The sequence below is a fragment of the Acomys russatus genome, chromosome 2 (assembly GCF_903995435.1).
Source record: "Acomys russatus chromosome 2, mAcoRus1.1, whole genome shotgun sequence".
Classification (NCBI taxonomy): Eukaryota; Metazoa; Chordata; class Mammalia; order Rodentia; family Muridae; genus Acomys; species Acomys russatus.
Window position 1 is genome coordinate 93,847,845 of NC_067138.1, and position 26,804 is coordinate 93,874,648.

Consider the following 26,804-nt stretch of genomic DNA (forward strand, 5'->3'; position numbering starts at 1 on the left):
ACGTCCAAGATCATTACATGGACACAGCCAAGGACTAGGCCTCAACTTTTAGAAAAGAAGGACCACAAAGCAGAAAACAAGGTGGCTATTTGGTCCCCCCCCCCCCCAGTTGATAACTGTGTCCTGGAGAACTGGAAAAACAAAGGTGGGAAACATAGACTGCGACACGTTAAAGGACTTGGAAAAAGTCGGTGGAAAGTGGCACGGTATACGAGTAAGGTCGCTGGGCTTGGGACGGTAAGGGCGCTGCATTGAAAGAGCATCCACGGGACCAAGGACTTTGTAACGTCTGGCGGTGTCATTCCCTCACAATTTTATCTGTATGTGGTAATAAATAGATCAGTTAGGTAATAAGGCAGTGTGTTGAATATGCATTCGTCCTGTGGAATGAGCCACCACAGAGAGATCCACGGTACCATACACATTCTTTAAGTTTTCCTGTGTTGCATCTGCTTGTTTTCAAGGCTATCCAGGCTAACTCTTCCTGGAGATTTCCTTGCAGACAAGTGTCCGCTGAGGCTGGTTCATGTAACCTCTCCTTTGTCAAGAGATGATGACTGGCTTTAAGGAAAAATAAAGCTGAAATTTGTTTGAATTTTATTTTTTTCCCTTTTGGTTGAATCATTCTGAATGTTTTCATATAAACAACAACAACAAAAAAATCACAACCAAAAAAAAAAAAATAGTTTTTGATGCGTCCAGTTGTTGTATCCTCAGGATGTTCCAGATGTTTCCAGGTAACTCTGTAATTTACGGACTGTAGTTTTGTCCAGCGAGCATAGATCAAAATCAAATGTTGTATTCGTAATATGAAAGTGTCCAGTTTCTTCTATAAGGTTCACGATCTGAAGAAGTAAAGATGAAAATGTTGGGGCAGTAAGCAACAGACATCGAAAGGCAAGAAGAAGGACACAGAGGAATTCAAGCCAAGCGATAATCATTCTTATTAACCACAAACAAGGTCCTATCATAAGGCCACTATCAAACTGTTAGCTAATTTTGTAAGCAAAAACATATATCAAGCTGTTTAAAGATGTCCAAAGGATCATCTATTTTTACTTCGCATGCTCAATAAGCCAATTCAAATCACCCGTAGACCATTTTACTGGGATGGCTGGAGAAAGATAACAGATCAAGACCTTTCTTTAGTGATTAGACCCTGACTCTAAAAGGCTATGATTATATTTAAATGTAAGAAGACCCCCAGCTAGAAATACAATTCTTTCTTAAAAAAAAAAAAAAAAAAAAAAGTTCCAGGAGCTGGAACAATGGCTTAGTGGTTAACAGCATTAGCTCCCAGCCCCAACATGGTGGCTCACAGACATCTGTAACTCCAGTTCCAGGGGTGCCAACACTCTCTTCTGACCTACACACACACACACACACACACACACACACACGATGCACCAACACTGCAGTAGGTGAACACTTGTACACCGAAAATAAAAACACATCTTTAAAAGAAATCAATATTTCGATTACATCATTATGAACCACTTAGAAAATATAGGAATAAATAGAGCAAAACCACTGGCCCTGCACACTATGGATCACAGGAAGGGCTCCAGAGAGCCTTTAGGGATGCTTAACCTGTTCTGCTGAATTTGGGAGCACCTTTACAAGCTCAGTTTACTTTGTGAAAATTCACCGCACTGCATATGTCACATAAGAACATATTTGTATTGCTTTCTCTTGTGTTCAACAAATGCACTTAAATAAATGGTGATAGTAAACTTTACCTAAAAGAGGAATCAATGCCTTCACCCTACTTGTGAAGTATTTGCACTTCGTTTCTTATTGTATTGGCTTCAACTTACAGCAGTAGCGTGCTCACCAGCTGCGGGGGCAGAAGCAGTGCTGTCAGGAGAGCACTTCCATAGTTCGGCTCTGGTAATCAAGTCATGGCACTGAGAGATCCCATTACCATGCAAAGTGTTCTTATTGGCAATAGTGCTATTAGAAAGGGATGCTGTGCTTGGGTGGTGTGCTTGTTGAGTTAGTGTGCTGTACAGAAAAGAGATGAGGACTCATTTTGGCAAGCTTTGTGAGAGAGGGAAGATGGGCAAGAGGAGGGATTTTCTCACAGGGCAACTTCCATTCTTATTTGATTTTTGTTGGTTCAATTTTTAGGTTGTTTTTTAAGATTGTAATTATTTTCTCAGTGAAGTTTTAAATTATGTAACGCTAACTTGGGCAACTGCAGAACTAAAACTTTTGACCTTCTTTTCTTACAGTGAATTTCAGGGAAGCATTTATGAATGAATCCCTGTAGGTCATGAAAATGTGCTCCCAGTTACACACACACACACACACACACACACACACACACACACACACACACACACACACACACACCCTTCAATCCAATCCAATTAATTGTCCAATTCCAGACTGAGCTCTGATGGTGTTCATCTGACCCCTAGAACTATTTTTGGGAAATAAAGCTCTGGCTTTAGTAACTAAACAAGCCACTCTGGTTGTAGAACCATGACAGGTGCTACAATCTGAGGACCTAACAAGCATTTACCTCTTTTTAAACCTTACCAATTTCCTGACAATGGCAACTTGCCCAGCTAGGGTGCCTGTCTCCCTACACCCACTTGTAGCACTTGGCAGACACTACCATTCACTTGTCAGAAGTCACAAGGCTTTTAGGAAAATTCTTGAGAAAGTCACAGATAATAGGCATGTGCCTTTTGTAGTCTTTTTTTTTTCGTACTTGGGAGCACAGTAGCTATTTTTCTCTCAAAAGATGAATATATGAAAGAGACAGAGCACAAGCAAAGCCTACATTCATGGTGGCATCTTCTAGCCTCTCATGCAGATCCTGGATTGCATGGCTCTAGGCCCGCTGCCCTGTGCTGAGTACGAAGCAGGGGAGAGTGTCCAGCTGCTGGACCCAAGTTTCTGTTACATGTATCGGAAGACCATCAGTAGGCACGTGCCCACTTAACTGTGAAATCGCATTACTTTCACAGCAAACAGGCACTCGTTTTCACTTAAATACAGTGGCTAATGCTGTAGTCTCAGCACTCAAGGAGGCTGAGGCAGGAGTATTCTAGGTTCAAAGCCAGCCTGCGCTATGGGACTGAGATTCTATCAGAAGCAAACAAAACAAAACAAACAACAACAACGCCCACAAAACCTCAATTATTTCTATAAATGTACAATCAAACAAGAAAGCTACTAAATAACACAAACAATCTTAAATAGACACACATTTATTTTATTAGTTAAAAACTTAGAACTTCAGGGAAAACTTTACCACACATACACACATATACAAAACAGCTATTTCCATATATATATATATATATATATAAACTGTTCAAGGAACTCAGATATTCAGTATATACAAGGATTAACTGATTGAATAAAGAATCCTTTCTTGAGTAAGTTATCTTTTTTCTTACATTATATAGAGGAAATATGAACCTAGTGAAAACTTGCAGATTTTAGTACAGAAGTTGGGTATTGTAGCACACATCTGTCACTCTAACTCACAAGAGACTGGGAACAGCAGAATTGCAAGTTCAAGGCCTTGCGGGGTTACATGGCAAGATTCTGTCTCAAAATAATAATCATCATCATCAGATTGGGACAGGAACAAATGGATTCTGTAGAGCTGCTGTAATTAGAAATTTATACAATGGAGGCAAATGCCAAGTAGCCCAGAGTTTCACAACCAATTGGACAGCGGCTAAATGACAAAGTGCTAAGAAGGGAAGCCTGACTCTGGCTTTGGGGGATCTGACTGCTCACTACTTAAGCATCATGGGAGCATCAACGTGTCCTCATCTGGCAGACAGGGCTAAAGCACGCATTCTGTTCCATGTGCTAGGCCGTCAGAGGAACAGGTGAGATGCAGCTACCACCTGCCTCAGGGGTCAAGGCATTACAGCTACCATTACTGTATAAACAGCAATGTGTCCTTCACTGCCTGTAGGGGGAAGCGAACACCAAAGCATAGTCAGGCTTAGTGCATCCATCACCCTACAGCCCTCAACAACTGTCAGCCAATTCATGCCACTGAGCCAAATTAAGCAATACAGATACAGGGAGGATAGCCCAGAAAGGCCTCAGTGAATTTATTTTTAATAATTAAAAGTTGCAGGCAGAAAGGAAAAAGGTGGGCAAAGAGAGAAATACAGGTTGTCAAAGAGACTAAAAGTACAACATAGAGGCCAGCATTTGCTTTTATTTGTATTATTATTGTTTTGAATGACAGGGAACTCAAGAAAATCGCTTTCTATGACTCAATGTAGTTACTTAGCAATAAATTGAAAGGGGGACAATGAGGATTGTCTGCAGAGGAAAGTCAATTTTAAATCAATCAAAAACTTGTGGCAGCTAGGGAATCCACTGCAGGATAGGAAGGCTTTCCAGCACTCACAAGCCAGCCTCTCATCCCTGCTGCCAGCAGGCCTCACCCTTCTACTAGCACACACACAAAGATGTAACAGGAGCCGATGGAGTGAACAAAAGACCCCTGCATCTCTGCGGGGGTTTGTGAAAACACATCAAGGTAGATGCAAGCATAGACCTAAAGCAGTAGCCAAAGCGAAGGCATCCGGGAGAGTTTGGTCCTATTCACTGACGAGAACAGCATTAATGGTTTGAGTAATTAGAGCATGTGTTAATGTCCTAAATTACGTGAAGGTTCTATAAAGATACATGCTCCTTTTCAGGACTCTCGATGCAAGGACTTCAGAAACACGTTAGCGTGCTTTAGTTCAACCAAATAGGCCACAAGTCCGAAAGCATGCCACTAATCAATCCCTGAAGGACCACACTCGGCCTTTCTAAAGGAATGTCCTGTCTTAGGATGCAGTGTGGCTGAACTGTGGTGTCACTATGCACAATGTGGTCCCAGTAAGAAAAGCCCATGAGGACATGGGTACGTGTCAGGAGTAGGGAAGGAAGGGTGTAAACTGCTTTAGTCATTCTTCAGAGAGGGTGGCTGCTCTGAAAACATGTGTGATGGATTGTTTCCTATCATATTAGCTCTTTTTTGTCTTTTTTTAGTGGGGGGAAGGTACCACACAGCTGCCAGTTGCTTTGTTTTGTGTTAACAGGGTAAGAGCCATGTGCTGTTTCTGTGACTCCCCGTTCCAAGCCATTTTTAATTACAAAAAGGTAGATACATTCATTTTAGTCTGATTCTTTTTCAAATACCAGGGTAGGTTCTTTCCAAAAGTTGTTGCCCACTGAACGGGAAGTTATGAGCAATCTTTGCTTTGGCTTTATCTATCTGGAATGGAGTTGGTCTCTCATCTAAACAGTCATTGCTGCGTGAAAGCACAAGCCCCACCTGTGCTAGCAGGAAGGACACCGGGTTCCTGTCCACAAAGGGTTTTAGGATGTGATAGGTAATTTCCCAAACAGAAGTAGTCATTCTTCACAGAATACTTTTCAGGGAAGGTTCTCTGTGATGCTAAGAATACTCCAACAATCCACTCATCCTATGACCTTGCAGGAGATTCTACAAGAAAACTAGATGACATCTAAATAGATAAAACTGTTCTTTAAGGAAGCCCTGGTTTTCCTAACATTCTTCTTTTTACTTCCCCATCCCTTCCCCTCCCATACTTCCTCTTCCTCATATATATTATATGAATATGTACATATTTATCCTTTTCCTTTGATAATAAACTATAAACCCAGATGGAATTGCTGAGAAAGCCAGAAATGGCCAATGTTATTTTAGTAGCATAGTCTTCCCTGATCTAATGCTTTATTTTCATGAAGTTAGATATGGACGGCCAGGACAGCATGCCCCACAGTAGAACGATGCTACTCATGAGCCCCTGCGAGACAGATGACGTTGTCAGAATAGGTTTTTGAACTAGGGATACACTAGGAGGCATCCAGGAATGCGATTCTGGCCTCAGCAGAAGTTTTGGTTCAAATGTTCAGTTCTGTACAGTATAGGTTACGCAGATTTTGTGGAATGCTTTCTAGATGATCTTGCCTTCCGGGGGGGAGAATAGCACCAGCCCTCCACTGTGCTGTGTTTTACAATATGAATTAATTAAGCAGTAAGCCGTGACAGGGCATACATCACAGTATCAGAATCACAAACCTCAGTTGCATTACAAGGCAAACGGCCAAAGACAGAGCTTTCAGCTGGCCTGGGAATGCAATTAGGGTGAACTGCTGTGTGCCCTGGGGTGCCTTTATGCCAGGTTAAAAATTCATAGATATTAGTTTTCCCCTCTAGAATACTAAAGTAATCCACTTGGATGCAATTCTCAAGTGAGCCACCTTCACTCACAGTTCTTTCAAAGGTCAAAGTAAAGAACATTAGATGGGCGGTGCCAATGACATTGCCTGGCAAGACCTTGCCCAGCAGCCTTCTCGCCCAAACATGCCGACACCTGTCTCAATTTCCCATGACACCTGCAACCCAGGCACAACTTAGGAATCAGTAGCTTTTTCTGACAACCGCTCTTTAGTGACTTAGAGTTATTATTTGGGAACAGATAGAAAGACCAGCTACCAGATTTACCATCAGCATTTAGTCAGCAAGCAATTTTCTGTTCTATAAAAAGAAAGCTGAAATAAGTATAGTTGGGTCCTCTGTATCCTCAGGCTCTTTGTCCTGAGAGACAATACCCAATACACTATGGGCTGAAAATACTTGGGGGAGAAATGTGTCTGTACTGAACTTGTCATTCCTCATAAAATACAGTATAACAATGGTTTGCATGGCATTTGCATTGAATTAGGTATAAGACATAACCCAGGAATGACTCGAATAATGGGAAGACATACATAGGTAATGTGAAAATAGGCCCCTGGCTGATGCAGCTGAGAGGAGTTTGGTATTCAAAGGGTATCTAGAACCAGCACTCAGGTGACACGAGAGGGGTACAGAATGATGACCAGACCAGGAAAGTGCTAGGCGTGCATTAAAGACGCTCAAATCTATTTCCTCTGTCTATGCTCATTTAAAAGGAAATGCAAAAACAATTAAGAATCAGAGGTCTAGAGACAAAGTATATTATTTAAAATTCTAGAAGGGTTGAAAGCGTATTAGACTAACAAGGGCAGTTGGCAAATTTGAGAGTATTTATAGACAGAAGCAGAGATGTACGCAGAATATTAATGCAACTATCAGCCATCAACATAAAAAAAAAACAGTTCATATACCACTGAGGTAGGTTAAATACTAATTTAAAGCCATTTTAAAGCAGTAAAAGAAAAACCTTAAAGCGAAGGAATGCACAAATCTACCATGGAATCTGAAGCCATAGCCTCCCGTGTGCTATTACCTTATCAATAGCCACTGTTAGTGGAATAAAGGAATGGACTGTACTTGTATAAAAACTAAAAACCTCCCCTCTTATCTTCTCAAAACATCATGTTGTACTAATAGAAGTTTCCTCATGCTATGAGCATTCCACAGCTGAGTTCATGACAATACAATGTACGTTGTACAAGATAAGGGAAATGAAAAAAAATATTTATTTTCCGTAGAGTAGCGTTGGCAAAAGGTTACCAAACTGAATCACAAATGTTTACAACACTTTGCTCAAATTCTTATCACCATTTTCCCACGAAACCAGACGCTCTCTAAAGTTTCCACACTCTCGACTCCTCTCTCTCTCAGCACAACACACATCTACCACAAACTTGCAAGAAGGCATGCCATGTCTGGTATGAGTTCCACCAGTGCTCAGTGTTTCTGGTGTGGGTGAGAGCTCTAAAGGGCACCCTGTAGCCTCAGACATTTAAGTCCCTGCCCCCCAGCTATCCCTGCAGGCATGATTCCCATTCCGATGTCTGAGACTGCTGTGGCCTCTGAGTGCTATCACACTATCCCGGGACAAACTGGGCCTTGGGTTTGGGGATGGGATTGTGCTCAAAAGCATTTCTCACCTGCTGCAGAATGTGTCTTTCCCTCAGTGTCATTAACCTTCTGTGGAGCTCTACCAACTCGTCTAGGTATGCCTGAAAGAGAAGGGTGTTCCCCAAAGAACAAAACTTTAAAAACCAGTTGGTAAGAAGAAACATCCATTCAGAGGACCCAAGTTCAGTTCCCAGCACCCATGTCAGGTGGTACACAATTGCCTGTAACTCCAGCGCCAGGCGATCCAACACTCTTATGACCTCCATAGGCACATGTGCTCATGTGCACATATACAACACACACACACACAAAGACACACATACACATATACATACTTTAAGATAAAATTAATTAAAAAAAAAAAAAAAGACTATCCACAGAGCTTGAAGGCCTTCACTCCACCATTTTGTCCTAGGCTACATGGAGTCAATATTCAAAGGCTTCGGCTGGTGAAGTTTCTTGCTTTTTTTTTTTTTTTAAACCTTTATCCAACCCGCCTTAAATGGGGGAGGGACACTCTTTGAGCCTATTTGCTCTCAAGTGAGTCGCTCAGTTTCGCACAAAGACTCTGCACGGAATGCTGGGAATCCGAAGCTACCCTGTCAGTTTAAAGTAATAATAGTAGAGGTTGTTTTCATTTTTTAATTCTTCAATCTCAGAAAATTTTAGACAAAGAAAAACACCTAAGTTTGAATATGGAAGTATCAAAGCATACCATGTTAGGAAAAATTCTTAATAAGAGGGATTAAAAGGTTCTCGGGTATTCCAAATGTTACATAAACAATACCAGTAAATGACCAAAGAACAGAATAGTTTATGAACTGGAAAAAAAAAAAGTACTATGCAAATAGTTCTATGTTCCAACAGCTCTCCTGTGGGGGGCAGCTGAACCTTTCCTTCGTATTTTCAGACTAAGGAGTTCTTGTCAGCTGACTGCATGGATGCCCTGAGGGCCAACCTTAATCAAGGCAAAGCGGGAGATGACTGGCATGTTTGGTGCCCTCCACCCATACGAGGAGAGGGGCATTTCTCTAAGTCTTTAGGTCAGAGTTTAAACGTGTCACACGCACATTGAGGAAACTTATTGCACAGGAGCCGGGTGTCTTACTTCTTTTTGTATATGATCTGGTCTACCGCCTCTGCTACACACTCCATGGACCCCAATGTGATATGCCTGAGGATCCTTGGGAATGTGGCAATCATGACAAATGGTAACACAAGGCCATGCTTAATATGAAGATAAAAAACAAAGCGAGGCAGGGAGAAACAAACTACAAAGCGCAGGGATGAAGCATGTATTCGCTTGGGAGTCTTGGCTTCTGGTGGAGATGGGACGAGAGCCAGCAAGAATGACTGAGGAACACAAAGAAACAAAGACATGTCAAGCTACAGCGCTCCCAGGAGTGGCCTGGAAACATACCTTGTCACATTCGCCGTTCTTTATTTGCTTATCTGATTTGCTTTGTTTTATTGGACTTTTCACTTCAAGAATCTAGGGATCAAAGAAAACACTAGTAAATTTCATTTCAAGCACCTTCTTGCTAGTTACCCACAGAAACAGGCACTCAAAATGCGCAATAACACTGTTTCTCAAATAGCGTTTCTCTGTATAGTCTTCTTCTCTCTAATCTTGTGCCAACCCCTACCCCCTTCACCGGAAAATAAATTACTGGCATATTAAATGCTGAGTCAGAGCAGGAGAGCTTAAGGAAACCGTTGATGATAAGGAAACTGATCTAAGCTGCCCAGGGTGCCCTCCTTTCACAGCAGCGCTCACGCTCAGCACAGCACCGGGGTTATTTTGAGACTGCAGTCCCGGCTGGCAGGGCTCCTTTCCTGCTTAGCTTGCAGCTTCAGCGTGAGTCTCAGAGCTTGGTGGGCTAGGGACGATAAAGCCACCCTCGCCCTCTGGAGCACCTGCCTTTAAAGCGATGCAGCTTTGGGAGTGAAGGTGGCCATCAGCCAGTTACAGTCTGGGATCCTTTGATGGCAGAAACAGTTGCGCTTGAACAGCGTGATGGGCTTACGCGTGATACGGTGCCAAGTGCCTTTCCTTTCATCTGGACCAACTGTAATTCAACTCATGGGCAGTAGCTTCACATACTGTTCAGAAGCTTGAGTTAGGAGCCATGCTCATGATTAACAAAGGGAATACTACTATTCAATAAGTGCAGCTGATTTATTACACAAGATCTTCAAAATTGAAGGTTCTGGGGGAAATGATTTTAAATGGCCCTCGATTGAAAAGGCTGAGAATAACTGCATTTATTAATGACGGGCGCTTACCAATGTGCATAAACATAAAATAAAATATGTATTTCTCTCATTATAACCTCAGTCATATAATCAGAAACTCTTATCAAAGAGGAAAATGCTAAGGATGTTCTCTAAAAGCACCATATTCCTCCTACTCTCCCCTGTGCTGCTTTCTGTCCTAATTCAGTTTACAGCTTTGCTTCTTGTCAACTAAACAATATGTAAGAGATCTTAGGGATGCGTTTACTTTTAATTTATTGTCACAAGAGCGTGGGCCTGGGTAACTTGCCTTGTCATTTCACATCTCAGGGCCTCCAGAGATGAATGAGAAAGACAAATAAGATAATATCTGTATTCCTTCCCATTCAGTGATAAAACTTTATGCTACTAATAAATACGTGTTCTATTGGGCAATAATAGGACTATGGTATTCTGACATGAATAAGTAATTTTAAATAAAACATTTCTCTCTGAATTTAAAATAATACGTAAGTAACAGGCATTCTGAGACTCACACTTAGGCCTTGGTTGTTTTAACATTAAAATAAACAAATGAATTGTTTGGCCAGGCTAACTTAAAATATGACCCTTCTGGCAAGAGAAGGAAATGAGCAAGAAGTGCAGGCAAGGCAATCTTTTTTAATATGCTCAAAAATCTCCACGGCATTTGGAATTCCCTTCTCTTTATTGCTGCTGGAAACGAGATCTCAAGGGGAAAACGAGCAGGGAGACTGGAGGAAAGTGGGTCAGTAGGTGGCACTGCTGGCCAGTGAGGCACCACAGGGCCATGCACTGCCATGCCGCCTCCGCTGAGGTTTGAGGCAGGAAGAGAAAATCAGCTCTGCCGGTTTGCCTTGCGCTTCAGAGAACTGAGTCTGTTCCCATCATGTCTGCCCCTCCCATGGCCCCATCCCCCACTCCTTTCTCCCCAAGTGTCTGGAGACGCTGATTTGCAAAGGAACTTTACAAGCTAGGTTTGGACAGTCCTGCAACCCGGCTTCAAAGCAGAAAACAGGTAGAACATTTGGGCACTTGAGTTCTGCCCCACACGATCCGAAAGTGTGACATCACAGAAGGCCAAGATACACTGAAATCCTAGTTTCTTTCTTCAGTGGCTGTGGTAGAAGGAACAAAAGCCCCCGGGTGTCAGTGACCCGCCTCAGGTTACCTAGTGTCCGCCAGAGAAGGCTCTGTTAATCTCCCTTCTTTGATCTCTCCTTGCTCCAAAATAAACAGCTTTGTCAAAACCTCGTTCTGAGAGAGCTGAGCCATGCTGAAGACAATTGTTTTATTTATGATCACTTCTTATCTTCAGGGACTGAATCCAGAATATGAAAGCACAACACCTTGTCTTCCACAGGCTTATTTCAAACCAGTTTAACTGGACAGGCTCTTTTGAATTTCAGCCGTGCTTGACAGGCGGATATTCTGAAAATTAGCTGGACCCAGGGCAGCGTTTCCTCCCTGGAACCCTTGCATCTCCGCTCTCCATGCTACACTTGGCTAAAAAGACAGGAGTTTGTTGTTTGTTTGCTTGTAACTTAGACATGATGTGTTTAGGGTTGGAAGAAAAGCCATCTTTGATGGAAATGATTGTAAAATGTTTTATTATTTAGCAATAAACTGAGCAGGGTGAAACAGCCACCCAAACCACTGAATTAAACCACCAATAGACATGGTATTCTATAGAAACAGAGCAAGCACAGTTATTAGTACCTCATTCTTAATCTGAGGCTATGGCTCGGGACTCAAAATTTTCAAGATTATATTTTTCTGCATCCCTCTGTGAGACATGACAAGTCAATCCTGCTGCAGACGCATTATCTACTGGCAAATTTTCTATGTTAGCCACTATCATTAACTTCTAATGATACTTCTATTAACTTCCTTGCATTGTTGACATGTGGCTCTGGGTTCTTTCTTCTGTCGTTAGAAAATACTTGACTCAATTAGCACTCTATCCCTTCCTTAGACCCTGTGAGATGGGGCAGACAGTCCTGTTGTGTCTAATACTTTACTCAAAGTTGCAAGATCATCATCAAAGATGGAAAGAGGACAGCTTTATGGCTTGGAACTAGAATGTTCTGCAAAGGCTTGGTTGTTTCAGAGGTGGGGATTTGAGAAAGTGACTCCACCATTAAGGGCTCTGTCTCAATCACTACATGGGTCCATTGATGGGTTTGTGAGTTGACAGAAATTTAGAAAATGAATCTGGCTGAAGACAGTGGGTCCCCATGGGGGCACAGGGGTGTGTGTAATTTCTTATTTCCATGCTCACGTGAAACATTTTCACAGTTTCCTGTTTACATGACATTTGCTCATCACACGAATCCCGCCATGATGCTGTACTTCCTCACGGGCCCAGAACAATGGAGCCAGGCAACCATGGACTGAGACCTCTGATACAGTGAGCAAAAATATCTTTTTACCTTAAAATTGTGGGGGTGGGGGTGGGGGAAGGCGTGCTTTGTCACAGCAATATAAAGCTAACTAAAACACAATAGTCAATGGGTATAGAGAAGAAAATTTGAGGGTTTTAAAATCAGGCCTTTCCTGTTTTCTTTATCCTTTTTATTTTATCTGGAATCTCAGATACTGCTGTACCACCCCATGCTTGCACACAGGAGCTCTCTAGTGTACCTCCCTTGAACATTTACCTAAAATACTACAAACAGGATGAAATTTAAGTGACATTTCATGAAAATAGTGGTACACTATTTAATTGGAGAAAGTGTATTTTACCCTTCCAGATAGGTGATACTATTTGTTTTGGATTTGGCTTGCTAGACAGGTAACAATTTTAACAAGGAATCCACACTTTTCTCAAGAACCAAAGCCAGTTCAATACTGTCCATCGAGGAAGGGCAAGGTAATGGCTTGTCAGAGCCATGTTTACATGACAGGCCATCCGATCACAGTGCCTGGAGGACACGTGGATGATGACTAGAGGGCACACACAGGCACAACCAATGCGCCTACATCTTAACATTCCTCCTGCAAGAATCCTAATTCTCATATACTGTTCCTGGGCAGTGGGAAACACAATGCCTACATAAGGTTAGGTTAGATATAAAATATATCAAAGTCCTATTTTTATTCTTTTGCTTGTGTTTACTAAAGTATAATTTTGCAAAATAGATTTTTTTTTTTTTTAAGTATCTAGTCAGCTAGTTCTCCTCGGCTGAGTGCCCACGATGATCTCCTCTTGGCTTGCGGTAGAAGGTGGTCATGCTATTAACCCTGATGGACAGATAAATAGCATGGCTGCTGGCTGAGATGGGGAAGGCTAAGGCAGCAAAGGCCAGACTGAGAACGAGGGAGCTGGGCTCCATTGCTGTGTAGGACACGAACTACATCTAAGCTGTAATAACATGAGTGCTGCTTGCATGCAGTAATGGAGGATTTAGGCTGCAGATAAACCTTATAAATGATGAGTTCTAAATTTCAAGTGAGCGTTGCTTCTTTATACAAAACACAGGAGAGAAAAATATCTTCACATCTGTAATACAGCATTCCCAACTAAACCAAGATCACTAATTCGGGGGGCACGACATTTTACATAGGAGAACACTTATGAAACGGAATAATTTTAGAAAATACAGCACTTTAATTTTCAATGTTAATATTCACATGACAACTTGAATTAAGCAATTATTGTGGAGGTCAGAGGAAATCTGCCTACACAAAAAGATAAAAATGACTTAGTGTAATGAGTATCAACTCAGTGCACAATGGGACTTTTACAAGATTCACGGTGCTTGCAAAAAAGTTCACTTTAGTAAATAATAAAAATTTCCCAATCTCACTGATTTATTTAATACTAGCTCTTCATCACAGTTTTTCAGAATTCTGTTTAGACCTTATCCAAATATCTATATTCTGAGTTGACTATCAAATTAATAAGCTTGCTTTTAGACCAACTTGTAGCATTGTGATAATCACTGTTTTCCGTGTTTCGTTAATGATTCTCTGCACCCCTGTATGATGATGCTTTTCTCTTGAATGAGAAGTGGAGGCTGAGCAGGTGTACTAAACATTCACGTAAACTGAGTGGCAAGCAGATGTTGTGCACTGCCTTTACTCACACTTTTCCTCCCCATAGTCTGCGAGGTGCTAACATTACTTAATGAAGAAACTGGGGCACATAAAAGGCGCACCCCCCCACACACAAGTCAAACCAAGCTAGTCCCAAAAGTCATGTTCTTTCTAATTAAGTCACCTATTTACTGCTTAGGGACAACAAACATAGATAGGCTATTTGTCATGTCAATATTTCTTCCTGCATCTACTTAATTTATCTATCCAATGTAGCACACTCATCCTACAAAGAAAGAAGTGCTTTTATCCCATGTGCTTAATGCTAAGGCTGTGGATTCCCATTTGCTTAAAAGAAAGAAAGAAAAAAAAGGAACTTAGTTTAAAATTAAAAGGTTAAAAAAAAACCGATTATACATAGTTCTATAGAACCCTGCTGAGTCCAAACCCCACAGTTTACCTGGTTGTTGTTAGTTTTCAATAATGGCGGTGGGGGTTCATGACGGAGCGGTGAAGAGGCGGAGCTGCTTTCACTGTCGCTGCCGTCACTCAAGCTGACCCTGAGAAGAAACACTGAAAAGTCACATGCCCCAGCACAGACAGACAACAGGCAAGCATCATGAAAAGTAAGGGATGCAAACATTGACGCACGCCCTGAGAGTTGCCGGCATACGTTGGTACGTGCTCGTATCTGGAACCATCCCAGGTGATTCCACTGCCCATATGCTTTCACTGATCCCCACCTTCGCAGCCGAATAAACCAGGACTTAGATACATGTATCCCCCCAGGTTTTGTTTACAGACATAAAATAGAGGCTCAAGGATTCAAAGGCCAGTAATGTGACCCAAGGTTAGTGTTCAGCCACCACCTGAACTACTGTGGGAAGCCTAACATTCTACAGCGTCACGGTCCAGCGATGTCTCCACTACGAAACATAGATACAATCAGGTACTAGAGAGATACTCTGGACCCCAACTGCGTTTCATACTTCCCTGTTTCAGAAAAATAAAGTATCTCTTACCATCCAGAGACAGTAAAAACACCACTCTCCCCAATTTATTTTTTCTAATCAGTATAAAATGAAACTTTTTTCTGGCTAGAAAGGAGATGGTTCTTTCTTCTGCTCATCTGAATGCATGCCCTCATTCGGGAAGGCACTTTGGTTTCTGCTCTCTCTCTGCTTATACAGTAACCTGATATAATATTCTTCTCAGAGATAGGAAATGCTATAGAAATCAGGACAGTTTTTCTTTCACTCTGAATAGGCAATCACATCCTCACTCTATTATATATTCAGGCAGACGTGATACAAGAGAGGAAACAAAAAGGACACGTTGGGACATCCTTTTAGCAAAAACTGATGGAACTTGTTTTTCTTAACTAAATTACATTAATGAAGTGTTCTGCTGAAGCGATGCTTGCAAATGCTTCTCGACAGAAGTGGAAGGCTGAGTATTTAAACTGATTAAACAGTTGACACTGCACAAGTGCTCTGAAGATCAAATGCTACATGGACCCACCATGCTAACAACAGTACATGTCAGGTGGGGAAACAGAGATGTGTCCCGAAGGTACATTCACATCAGACAACTGACAAATGAGTAATGTGTGTGGCCCAACCCATACTGATTCTGGATGGGACAGAAAGTGGGTGGGTAACAAAAGACAGCTAACTAGCAGCTTGGAAAATCACATAAATAGAGCATGAGCACTCCCCCCCCCCCACCTCTCTCTCTCTCTCTCTCTCTCTCTCTCTCTCTCTCTCTCTCTCTCTCTCTGTGTGTGTGTGTGTGTGTGTGTGTGTGTGTGTGTGTGTGTGTTGCAGTAAGCTAAAGTGGAGAACAGCCAGTGGTTGCGTTTTGGTTGGCCAAAGTTAAAAGTTAATTCCTAAACACTAAGGTTCAGCTCCTTTTTACGTCCTTTTGACCTATCAGTTTTACGTCCTTTTGACCTCCAGATCAAAGGAGACAACATTACAAGGCCAAGTCTCTAAAGTTCCCTAAAAGGACTTTGCACCCCATAGGTGCAATGGGGAAGCAAGGTGTAGACAGATGCCATGAGCCTAGCTTCGTGAGGCAGAGTCACTGCAGGGTCTGATAGGGTTTCCATTCTATGGATGGGCAGCTTGTCTCAAAGGACACCAGTGAATTGTCAATTAGAAAACATACATCTGTTCTCTTTGGATTCCCTTTGTCTTAGGTATTTCAGGGGCATCTACACTGTAGTAGACAATGGGCAAAGATTTACTGTAATATATTATAAATGTAATTGGATTTGAAGTTCAAGTAGATTCATATTTTCTCCTCATAACACATTAAAGTGTGCATGCCTATTTGTTTTCCTCATGATAAACAAAATCCTCAAGGCAATTTCAAGTTGACTATTAATTATAAGTGACATGAATTACCGTCTTCTGATGTAGAATTATGCCTCATAGCATTAAAGCTACTTAAGGAACCTAATTGTCAGCACACTTAACAGCAGTTTATTTGCTGGAAAACACACACAGGTGAATTTAGTTTTAATTAGGTCACCACATAATTCACCAGAGCCAATTATGTGGTTCTAACTACAAACAGAATATGCAGTTTCTTCACACGTGTAGTCTCTGATCCCAAAGTAACAGGTCTGTAGTGACTCTTCAGATGAACTTGCTACATGGCATCTACTTTCAGATAGCAAGAACTTCTGATAGCCTTCTTCCTACAGAGGGTTGCAGGGAGAGGGTAGCATCTCTTCTTTTAAGGAAAGAGGAAAACTCATTTCCTTTTAAAAAGAACACAAACATACCTGATTCAGAGAGAGAACCATTTGCTGCACCCTCCCCCCACCTCACCCCCCTTTGAGTTGGGAGCTGATGCTACCCAGGCTGGTCCCAAACTTGACATATTGCTGATGATGACTTTAACTTCTGACCCCGCTGCTTTCCCCTCCCAATACTGACATTATATATATAGACAATAAGCTGAGAACCAAGCCTAGGATGTGGAGACTGCTAGGCAGCTGCTGCCCCTGTCTGGGTGTTCCGCACCCTTGCGGTTTACCTAGAGAGTCCATCTCTTACCTGCGGCTTCGGCTCCCCCCTCTGTTTACAGGTCTTTCCATCTCGGAGTCATTGTCATTGTCCTCTGCCTCATCAGACTCCTCGTTGTCATCAGAATGCAGATCTTTCATGATAGACCTTAAAGGACCTGAGTAATGACACGAACCACAGGCAATTAAACAACCACTCAGACACACTTACTTTGCAGCCAAATTCAGGAAGATTCTCCAAAATTTTTATTAAGGAATCTTCAATTTGGGGCAGAAAAGGTGGCTCAGTGGTTAAAAGCACTTGCTGCTCTCCCAGAGGACCTGTGTTCGATCCCAGCACCCACATGGTAGCTATGGCTTTGTAACTCCGGTTCCAGGAAACCTGACCCTCTCGGACCTCCTCAGGCACCAGGCATGCACAAGGCCCACAGATTTATGGGTAAGAAAAACACCCATATGCATTAAAAATAAAACAAATCTAAAAAAAAAATTTTTTTTTAAATCTCCATTTTATAGGATGCTTTTTCTGTGTAATTTTATTTCTTAACCCCCCGCCTCAAATCCCAACTAAAAGAGAAACAGCCCTATTAGTAAACAGGATGTTTTGTTAAGTTAATCCATGTATTGAAAAGTTGAGACTAGTAAATCACTGTGGCTGTGGCTGATTCTTGGCAATGCAGCCTTTGTGTAGTACTTTCTGATCTATTAAGGTTTGGCTGCTCCTTTTATTTCAAGGTCAGTCTCAGGTCAAGCAAGCATTTCGGTCAAGCTCAGGTTATAAAGTGCTTCAGCGCCATGGTGTAATGTCCTATCCCTGATTTTCCTATTGATCCTGGACAGCAGGTCTTGTTGCAGCAACTTTATGTAGCCAATTTTCATCTTACTTTTTAAGAAATTCCTGGCAAAATATCAGCATGTATTAACATAAATAAGACTATGTAATAAATCATGAGCCCAGAAAAATCCAGACGGTATCCAGTATTAGATGAGAGGGGATGGGAGTCGGGGGGGCGGGGGGGGGAGGAGAGGAAGCTGTAACTAATTTTAATTTTATTTAGGACCAGACAAAACTGAAAACACACACACTGGTTAGTGTTACTTCCCCTCTGTTTTGCTTCTCAACATGCGATGAAAACACGGCTATTTTTAATTTTAACAGAAGATTGTAAAGGCAATCAAGCACGGGGCATTTTCATCCCGGATTAGCCAATTCCCAAAGTCTAATCCCCGACAGGACTATTTGAGCTGTCACTAAGTTATCGACTCTAAGGCACGCACTACCTCCCTGCAACCTCGCATTCTGCAAACTCACATTTCTCCACTTTTGCAGTGGGCTTATTTCTTTGAAAGTTAATGAAACAAGACTGCTGAATAGCCAAAACTATCACTGCCTTTTATTATATATTTTCTTGGAAGCTTAGCCTTAGTCCAAATATAAACAACGATTTAATCCTCTTTCAAAGCATACACGGCCACTTGGAATTCAGTGTGGTCAATGAGAACGGTGACGTTCACTACACTAGAAAACAGATGACTCTCTGACTCTCTTCTGTTGTGGAGAAATAAAACAGAGCTCAGTTTTGCAGCTTTTACACCCACATTAAAGGTCTGCTTCATTATATGATCTGGTTTAATTTATACAGAGTTTTGGTTATCATGTGGCTATGAGTAGAGAAATACCTACTTAAAAATAGCAAATGCACTTTTGTTTTAAAAGTCTACTAAAATATAAAAGAAAAAAAAAAAAAAACCAACAACAACAAAATAAAATAAAATGAGAGGTGTCCACGGATGAAGAATGGGACCTACATCAGAGCTTCTGAAGTTGGTTTGCTGGCGTATTTCCTTTGGGAACTCCTGGGCCAGGTCGTGTCTATCATCTATTTGTGAAATAGGAATCTGATGACAGGAGGGACTGGAGATGGGACTTCCTAGAGCCAGGCCTCATATATCAGAATGATTCTCAAGCGCATTCCTCGGGGGAAATGAACGCAACTGCATAAAAGCCAAGTCACCATTCAAATAATAAAACAGTGGAAGGTAGGCCGTAAATCAACCCATTAGGATGGTTTACAGGGAGAGAAGGTCTCATTAGCACAGGAGCTGCTGGTACCTTGTTGCCGGGTCTGGGATGGCGTGAAGCTGGAACTGGAGCTGGAGCTGGAGCTGGCAGGACTGGGTTGCTCTGACTTCGGAGAAGAACAAGAAAAAAAAAAAAAGCATCATCAATACAATTATGGGATACAACACATCTAAGGCCAAAACGACCTCGAAGCTCAAGCAGCCTCTAAACAAACAAACAAACAAACAAAAAACCTGATGCAAGGAAAATGACCACCCATATCATTTTGTTTAAAAAAAAATCATATAGAAAAATCACTATGTCATTTTTTTTGGCAGCCATATTTTTATTAGATGAAAGTAACACGTATAAAACATCTGTGACGAGAAGATAAACTCCTGGGTGCTACATTAAGGAGGAATGGGGCTCTGAAGTCACCCTGCCAACTGCCATGCAGATCACCTCCTAAGGCGACACTGTCACTGCCCTTTCCATGGTCTCACTGACTCACCTGGTTCAAACATAGTAGTAATGGGGCCAAGGTCATCAGTTCAACCACATTATGAGCCAGTTAATTTCGCTCTGGATCAAGGCCATGAGCCAACTAACCCCATTCACCACAAGTCCACAAATGGAGGCCAATATTTCATAATATCCAGCCAAGTCCCACAAACAAGTCAGGAGAAAATGCTGCCACTATTTTAAGAAGAAGGAAAATGCCCTCCGGTTTCACAGCCTCTGGACTGGCAGGGGAACAGCCTTATGCACACACCTCTGACTCTCTGTGATCTCTTCGTATCCTTTAGTTCTACGTCTAACACATCCAAACTTCGCTTTCTTCCTTCCCGGGTCACTAGCACCTTTATGCTGCGGCACTCTGAGATAGTCCCCATGCAAACTGTAGACTGTGGCCCTTTGGAAGTCAAGTGCTTCTTGGTATTTCTTCCATACTCAGCATAATGCATTGCACCCTGCAGGCTGTCCTCAGGAGGGACTTAAGGCAGCATCTGTTCCACTATCATCATCATCTTCTTCTTCTTCTTCTTCTTCTTCTTCTTCTTCTTCTTCTTCTTCTTCTTCTTCTTCTTTTTCTATTTCTTCTTCTTCTTCTTCTTCTTCTACTTCTTCTTCTTTTTCTATTTCTTCTTCTTTAAAAATGATTTATTTATTTAGTCATTTATTTATTATGAATAGTGTTTTGCCTCCATGTATGCCAGCAAGCCAGAAGAGGGCACCAGATCTCATTACAGATGGTTGTGAGCCACTATGTGGTTGCTGAAAATTGAACTCATGACCTTTAGAAAAGCAGCCACCTCTTAACCTCTCCTGCCCCCAACTATCTTCTTAAAAGTTCTCACAACACAGCTTATGATGCTTAAAGGTGGTTGACAACAGTTGCATGGAAAGAAACGTGCAAGACATTGACCACACCAGCCACATACTTGAGTTTCCTATCTTAAGACTAAGTTCATGCTGAAGTAACTTAATAAAGCTGACGTGTAGGGTTAAAAGAATGGACTATTTCCACCCATTTCTAACATCCTCATATTTTCCAATACATAGTTATGTTATTTCAGAAATATGTACGGTGTTGCCATGTGCAGGGCACATGTTCTTTTTCCCTTGTTAAATGCATAGCCCAGTGGGAGTACAAGCACAAGCACAATCAGAAGCCATGATATGAAGACAGGGATGACCTGGGTTCCACGTGTGCAACAGTGTCTCACCACTGGGCTCTTCTTTTCAGCCCCCCTCCCAGCACAGGAGTCTCACCCTACCCCCTTTTCAGAAGCAGCACCACGCCCCATAGATTGGGACATGAAGAAGCACTTTGGGGCAATTCCTCATGCACACTTTACATCCTCAGGGTGGATGGGAAAACAGGTGTCAGCAATCTAACTTGTTCTGCAGGAAAAGAGCTAGACAGGACCTCTAATGAGAAGCAGGCGGCTCACTGACTCGTCACCACCACATTGTTTACTTGAGAATCTTACAAAGTCCTATGCATCACTCCTTGCGGGCTACAAGACAGGGTTGGTTTGCAGGTGCAAACGCATGTGTGAGGTTCTCTTCACTCCTGTTAGGTGCCATGGTCGAGCCCTAATGGCAAGTTACACAACTGAAAGGACATTTGGTGCACTGTCCATCTGAAAAACAGTTCTCCCTGGGTCCAGGGAGTACTCTGCCACCTCTCCAAATTGCTCTTTCCAGCAGAGAAGTGTCTGCAAATGGTATTATTTTAATAGTCCTGGAAACCATTTGGGAGCAAAAAGAAAAAAAAATTCCTTATCACACTGCCTGGCCCGGTCACACTGCACTGGACCTAAAAAATCTTGCTGTCAGAGCTATTTGCTAAGAATGACATTAACCGGGAAAACAAGGTAGGGCTGGGTGTCAGGGTGCATGCCTTTAATCCCAGCAGTTTACAAGGAAAAAGCAGGTAGATTTCTATGAGTTTGGAGCCAGCCTGGTCTACACAATGCATTGCGGCACAACCACAGTTACACACTTAAATCATGTCTTAAAAACAAACCAATCAACCAACCAGGCTCACAAGGGAAGCCAGTGGCCATCTTCCCAGCTACCTACCACCAATCTTGACTCTTCATTTCAAGCATTATGCAGATGCCAAAACCAAACCTCTTAGCATCTTACCTACAGACATACTTAACATTTCCACAAGTGCTAATTATCTGAAAAGGACAAATAGTTAAGGGGCGGGGGGAAGGAGGGAGGAATGGAGACAGAGATGGAGAGCATGGGGGGGGAGGGAGGGAGAGGAAGAAGAGGGAGGAGAGAGAAAGAGACAGAAAGACAGAGAGACAGAGAGACAGAGAGAATCCAGCTCCAGGAGAGCAGATCGGATGCTTCTGGCCTATGTGGGTACCTGTATCATACACACATAACCAGATACAGACAGACACACAAAATGAAAATAAGAAAATCAGCTAAGATACAAAACCAGCCAGCCATAATGGCAGGGCTGTAATCACAGCATTGGGGAAGAAGAGACAAGAGAGCCCTGGGCCTCACTGGCTAGTCAGTCTAGCCTATTTGGCAAGCTCCATGCCAATAAGGGACTGTCTCAAAAACCAAGGTGGGTGCTAGCTGAGGGAAGATAGGCAAAGTAGTCTTGTGGTCTCCATACACTTGTATAATAGTACGCTCATGTGCATGTGTGTACACACACATGCATGAACAAAAAGTAAAGGCATCATGAGAAAACCATTAGTGTTATCTGCCCATTGGGACTGGTTTTTCAAGAACCTGCTTGTTATTCAATAAAAACATTATGAAGATCATTCATGTGGTGGCAGGTGGATCATGTTCTAGCCTGTTTTTTTGTTTTGTTTTGTTTTGTTTTGTTTTTGCTGGTATGATAAAATACTCGCCAAAACTAACTTTGGAAGGAAAAAATTTATCTTGTCAGTTTACACTTCCAAGAGAGAGTCCAAGGCATGAATTTGGAGGCCGGGACTGCAGCAGGGAGCACGGTGGAGCACGGCTTATTGAACTGCACCAGGGGCACGGTGGAGCACGGCTTACTAAACTGCACCAGGGGCACGGTGGCGCATGGCCTACTGAACTGCAGCAGGGAGCACGATGGAGCGCGGCTTCCTGAACTGCAGCAGGGAGCATGGTGGAGCACGGATTATTGAACTGCAGCAGGGAGCATGGTGGAGAGCGGCTTACTGGCTCCACTGCTTCCAGGCTCATGTTCTCCAGCTATCTTATCCAAGCCAGGATGGCTTGCCCTCCTATGCCACGGTCCACAGGGAGCAGGCTCTCTGTCCCATGGCCGACCTGACTGAGATAATGCCTCAGTTGCCGTTCCCTCTTTTCAGCTGCCTCTAGCTCATGCCTGCACAGACCTGGAACACAAACTGACTGGCTCAGAGTGCAGGTTAACGTTAACTAGCCCACACTCCTTCTGCCAGCAGAAAAGGCAGTTACACTCTTCTATCTCATCATTTTAAGAAAATCACATTTGCCAGCCTCTCAAAAACACCGCAAGTCAAAGGTAACTATATGAACTCTTATTGGCTTTATTTAAAAAAAAAACAACCAAATTTAAACTGGGCAGATTAAAATTTTTATACAAGATACAACAACCTCTTCTCTATCTCCTAAGAAATGTTTAAGTCTGTATACACATTGATGTACACATGAATCTGTGAGTTACATCCCCAAAACTGACAAGAAGGAGGTTAACGATGCCCTCATCCTATCCTTTGTGGGCTGATTTGATGCCTGTTTTTCAAATTCAAAATTCTCCCCACTGGAAAAAAAAATTGTTGCTGTCCTGGATTATCAAATACTATTATGATGGTGACTATGTAACATTTGGCTGCCATTGTACAAGAATTTACATGCAAGAAGCCACAAATGTTACTGTTGCCTCAAACAAGACAGATTGTGGTAGTTAGTGAAGCAACAGGCCTATCAAGATGAGCAGTATACGTTTCACTGCTGACTGACTATACAAAATCATCCTGTAGTGGATTCTCTGTAAAGGATATGTTAGCCCAGGACAAGTAAGAAAACCCTGCTTCTAGCTCCTACAAATTAAGTGTAAGCATGGGAGCGATTGCACACGCAGACTTCCTCTTGGAAAACATGCATCTCCAATCTTGTCCTATTGGACGACTACATTTATGAACAGAATTTCAACTTTGATCTTTATAGCAATCAGAATTTAGAAAAGGAAAAGTGGCATGATGCATGAAGGTAGGGATGTATCTACCTTCATAGAAAACAGGAAAAAAAACAGTAAAACTAATTTAACATTTTTAAGTAGCCAAAAGGAAATACAAACTAAAGAGAAATTACTTTAGATACATTCCAGTGTTTTATACAAAGCGTTTGCTGCATGTAGAAAAAGAAAATTCATATCCTGTAATAAAGATAATTTCTTCATTGTACAAATATCCTGGAAGATCATGTTGCCGGTGAATGCTAAACAAAAGGGTGTTATTTCACTGTGTTTACTTCCCTTCAGACAAGTGACAGAAGATTCAGCCCTGATCAGTTTCCTCCTCCATTAAAAATAAATCATCCAACTCATTATGCACCTTAAGCCTTAGCATAAACAAGTTAACTTGTACAGTTTTTCCTTTATACGGAGTTGAAAATTATTCACTCATTTTTCAAATACACAATTAATTGTAAAGAGTAGCACCATCACATCGATTCCAAACAGCCACAGAAGTGTTCTCCATTGTATGAGTGAGACGCATCTTCCTGGTGACACTCCTAGAGGATGCTTTTAGATAGCTACGCCAGTAAGTGGCAAGGGCAATATTAAATAATAAATAACTTAGGTTAAAAAGATTAACACAAGGTGACTTATAAAAGGGATAGATATAAGAATTTTTTAATAAAATGCTTCTAAAAGATCAAAACCTTACTATAGGAGACAGATGAAAATAAGATTGGGCCAACACTGGTTACTCCTTAACATATGACATTAATGTCAAGGAAAGTTTTCTGTGTGGCTGTGAAAGAATCTCTCCCTATCCACAAGAGACATCTAAGGACTCACACCCAAGGCAAAGGAGTGGTAAAAAGCTAACACTTCATTCCAGGACTTAGTGTACTGCAATCAGTTACTTCTCAACATTGTCCGATAAATAGTCCTAAAAGTCCTGGCTGGGGACCTCACGAGAGGGGAAGTTTCTACTCTGAACTGGCCCCATGCTCTTGACACTGGCCCTGATTAAGAGGATGCATTAGGCCAAGCGTGGTGGCGCACACCTTTAATCCCAGCACTTGGGAGGCAGAGGCAGGTAGATTGCTGTGAGTTCAATGCCAACCTGGTCTACAAAGCCATGACTACACAGAGAAGCCCTGTCTAGAAAAACCACCACAAAAAAAAAAAAAAAAAAAGGAAAACAAAAGAAAAGAGGATGAATCAAGAAACACACGCAACAGTTTATTTGCCTTTAAGGGTTATTTGCTTTACTTCCCTAACTCTACAGTACAAAATCTTGTGACATCGTAGAACAAATGTTTTAAACAACACATTAACAACATTTTCTTTGAAAAGGTCACTGGAAGTTGCAACCTTTGCTGCCAGTTACTCAAGTCTGCGGCCACAGCAGACATTTGTATTTGAAACCTCAAATGAGCTTGACGTTAAGCCAGAATCACATTTCACATGTTGGGCTGTTACATGATCAAATGTTACTGTTGTGCCCATCATTTTCTGATAATCCAGAAAGAAACGAAAAATAACACACTTAAGAAATCCTTATTTCTAATATACTTTCGACTTTCAGTCATAAATATCGTCCTGGATGCTAAGATAATGGGCTTTATATTGAAGCATCTCTACTCTAACAACTGCACTTGCTGCCTCCCTCATCATCATCTTCACTATTATCATTAAATGTTGTCACCCTTTGGCTCCCCACATCCTGTACGAGAACACACAATCTCATTAGGAGACAAAATAGCCTTGGTGAACAAGGGTCTATAAATCTCCCTCTAAGACCCTTTTCCACACTTCGGGATGGCTGTAATTTTCTTTCAGCTTCCTCTGTTTAAGCAGAGGAGCCTCAAGTCTTTTATCTCTCATCACCAGTCTTACTTTAAAGGCTGCTGCTGACTATTATAATCAGAACATGTGCTGTTTCAAAAACTCCAGTCGCTGCAGGATGGTGTACGCGGCAGATGTGTTCTAAGAGATTACAGACTAAAATCTTCACTTGCTCAGGGGTTTCAGAGTGTGAAAACTCACCTGGAAACAGACCATATACAGCCACACACCCCCAAGAATATCTGGGCAAAGTTTGTAGAGTCTTAAACCTGGGCATTAAACATACCACTTGATTGTAACGCTTGGTATTTGTGTGTGTTGTGCCTCCCACCCCCTTATGCCTACCCCAATTTTGAGGATGATGGTTACAAAAGAAAAAGCTAAAAGTAACAAAAGGTCAAATGCCTCACAAAAGAGGGAAAGGAGGAAAAAGGATTCCTAATAGATTGTTGCAAACTAAGTTACAGAATGAACAATGGGCATCGAAACACAGTTCTATGGTCCTGCAACTGTTTGCTGTTTGCACTCTCTTCCTCTTAAGTATGAGACAATCCACCTAGGCAGAGCACCAAAACTTTGCAATTTCAGAATATCTTCTGTTTGCTACACTTGCAAGCGTAGGACTGAGTTGAAAACAAAGTTTTAAATAGCACATTTATATGTAGCCTCAGTGTGAGATTATAATTTTTAAAATGTTAAATTGAATATTTTGGAAAAAACAGATGATAGCTAAATGAAATAAATGAACTAAAACACACATATACCTGAAGAGAGCACATCAGACCACTGAATGTCATTCTTGTCCTTTTAGACCTTTTCAAAAAATGGATTACTGTAGAAATGTTTATAGAGCACTTGCCTGACATTAGTAGAACTGCCATGAATGGGTACTTAAGCCAAGATCTATTAGTCTGAACATTTGGACTATCTTAGAGATATTCCCCGGTAAATGTGAAGCTTGCAACTAATAACAAGGCAGTAATATTAAAAGTTCATTTTATTTGCTAAGAGCATACTTATTTATATG

At 41.8% G+C, this 26,804-nt stretch overlaps 1 protein-coding gene across 3 annotated transcripts in view; it reads right to left on the minus strand.

Moving 5' to 3' along the window:
- Positions 1–649: 649 nt before the first annotated feature.
- The window catches only part of Mllt3 (MLLT3 super elongation complex subunit), a 258,608-nt gene continuing 232,453 nt past the window's right edge, over positions 650–26,804 (minus strand). For 2 of the 3 annotated variants that reach the window (XM_051164029.1, XM_051164038.1), the window contains exons 6-11: positions 19,291–19,366; positions 17,209–17,335; positions 14,604–14,703; positions 9,273–9,344; positions 7,882–7,953; positions 651–845 (exon numbers count right to left, since the gene is read on the minus strand). In XM_051164029.1, coding sequence (XP_051019986.1) covers positions 714–845; positions 7,882–7,953; positions 9,273–9,344; positions 14,604–14,703; positions 17,209–17,335; positions 19,291–19,366 — 579 coding nt within the window. In that variant the 3' untranslated portion in view covers positions 651–713. Of the gene's footprint in view, positions 846–7,881; positions 7,954–9,272; positions 9,345–14,603; positions 14,704–17,208; positions 17,336–19,290; positions 19,367–26,804 lie in introns of all 3 variants that reach the window. The other variant, XM_051164047.1, reaches the window with a different exon arrangement.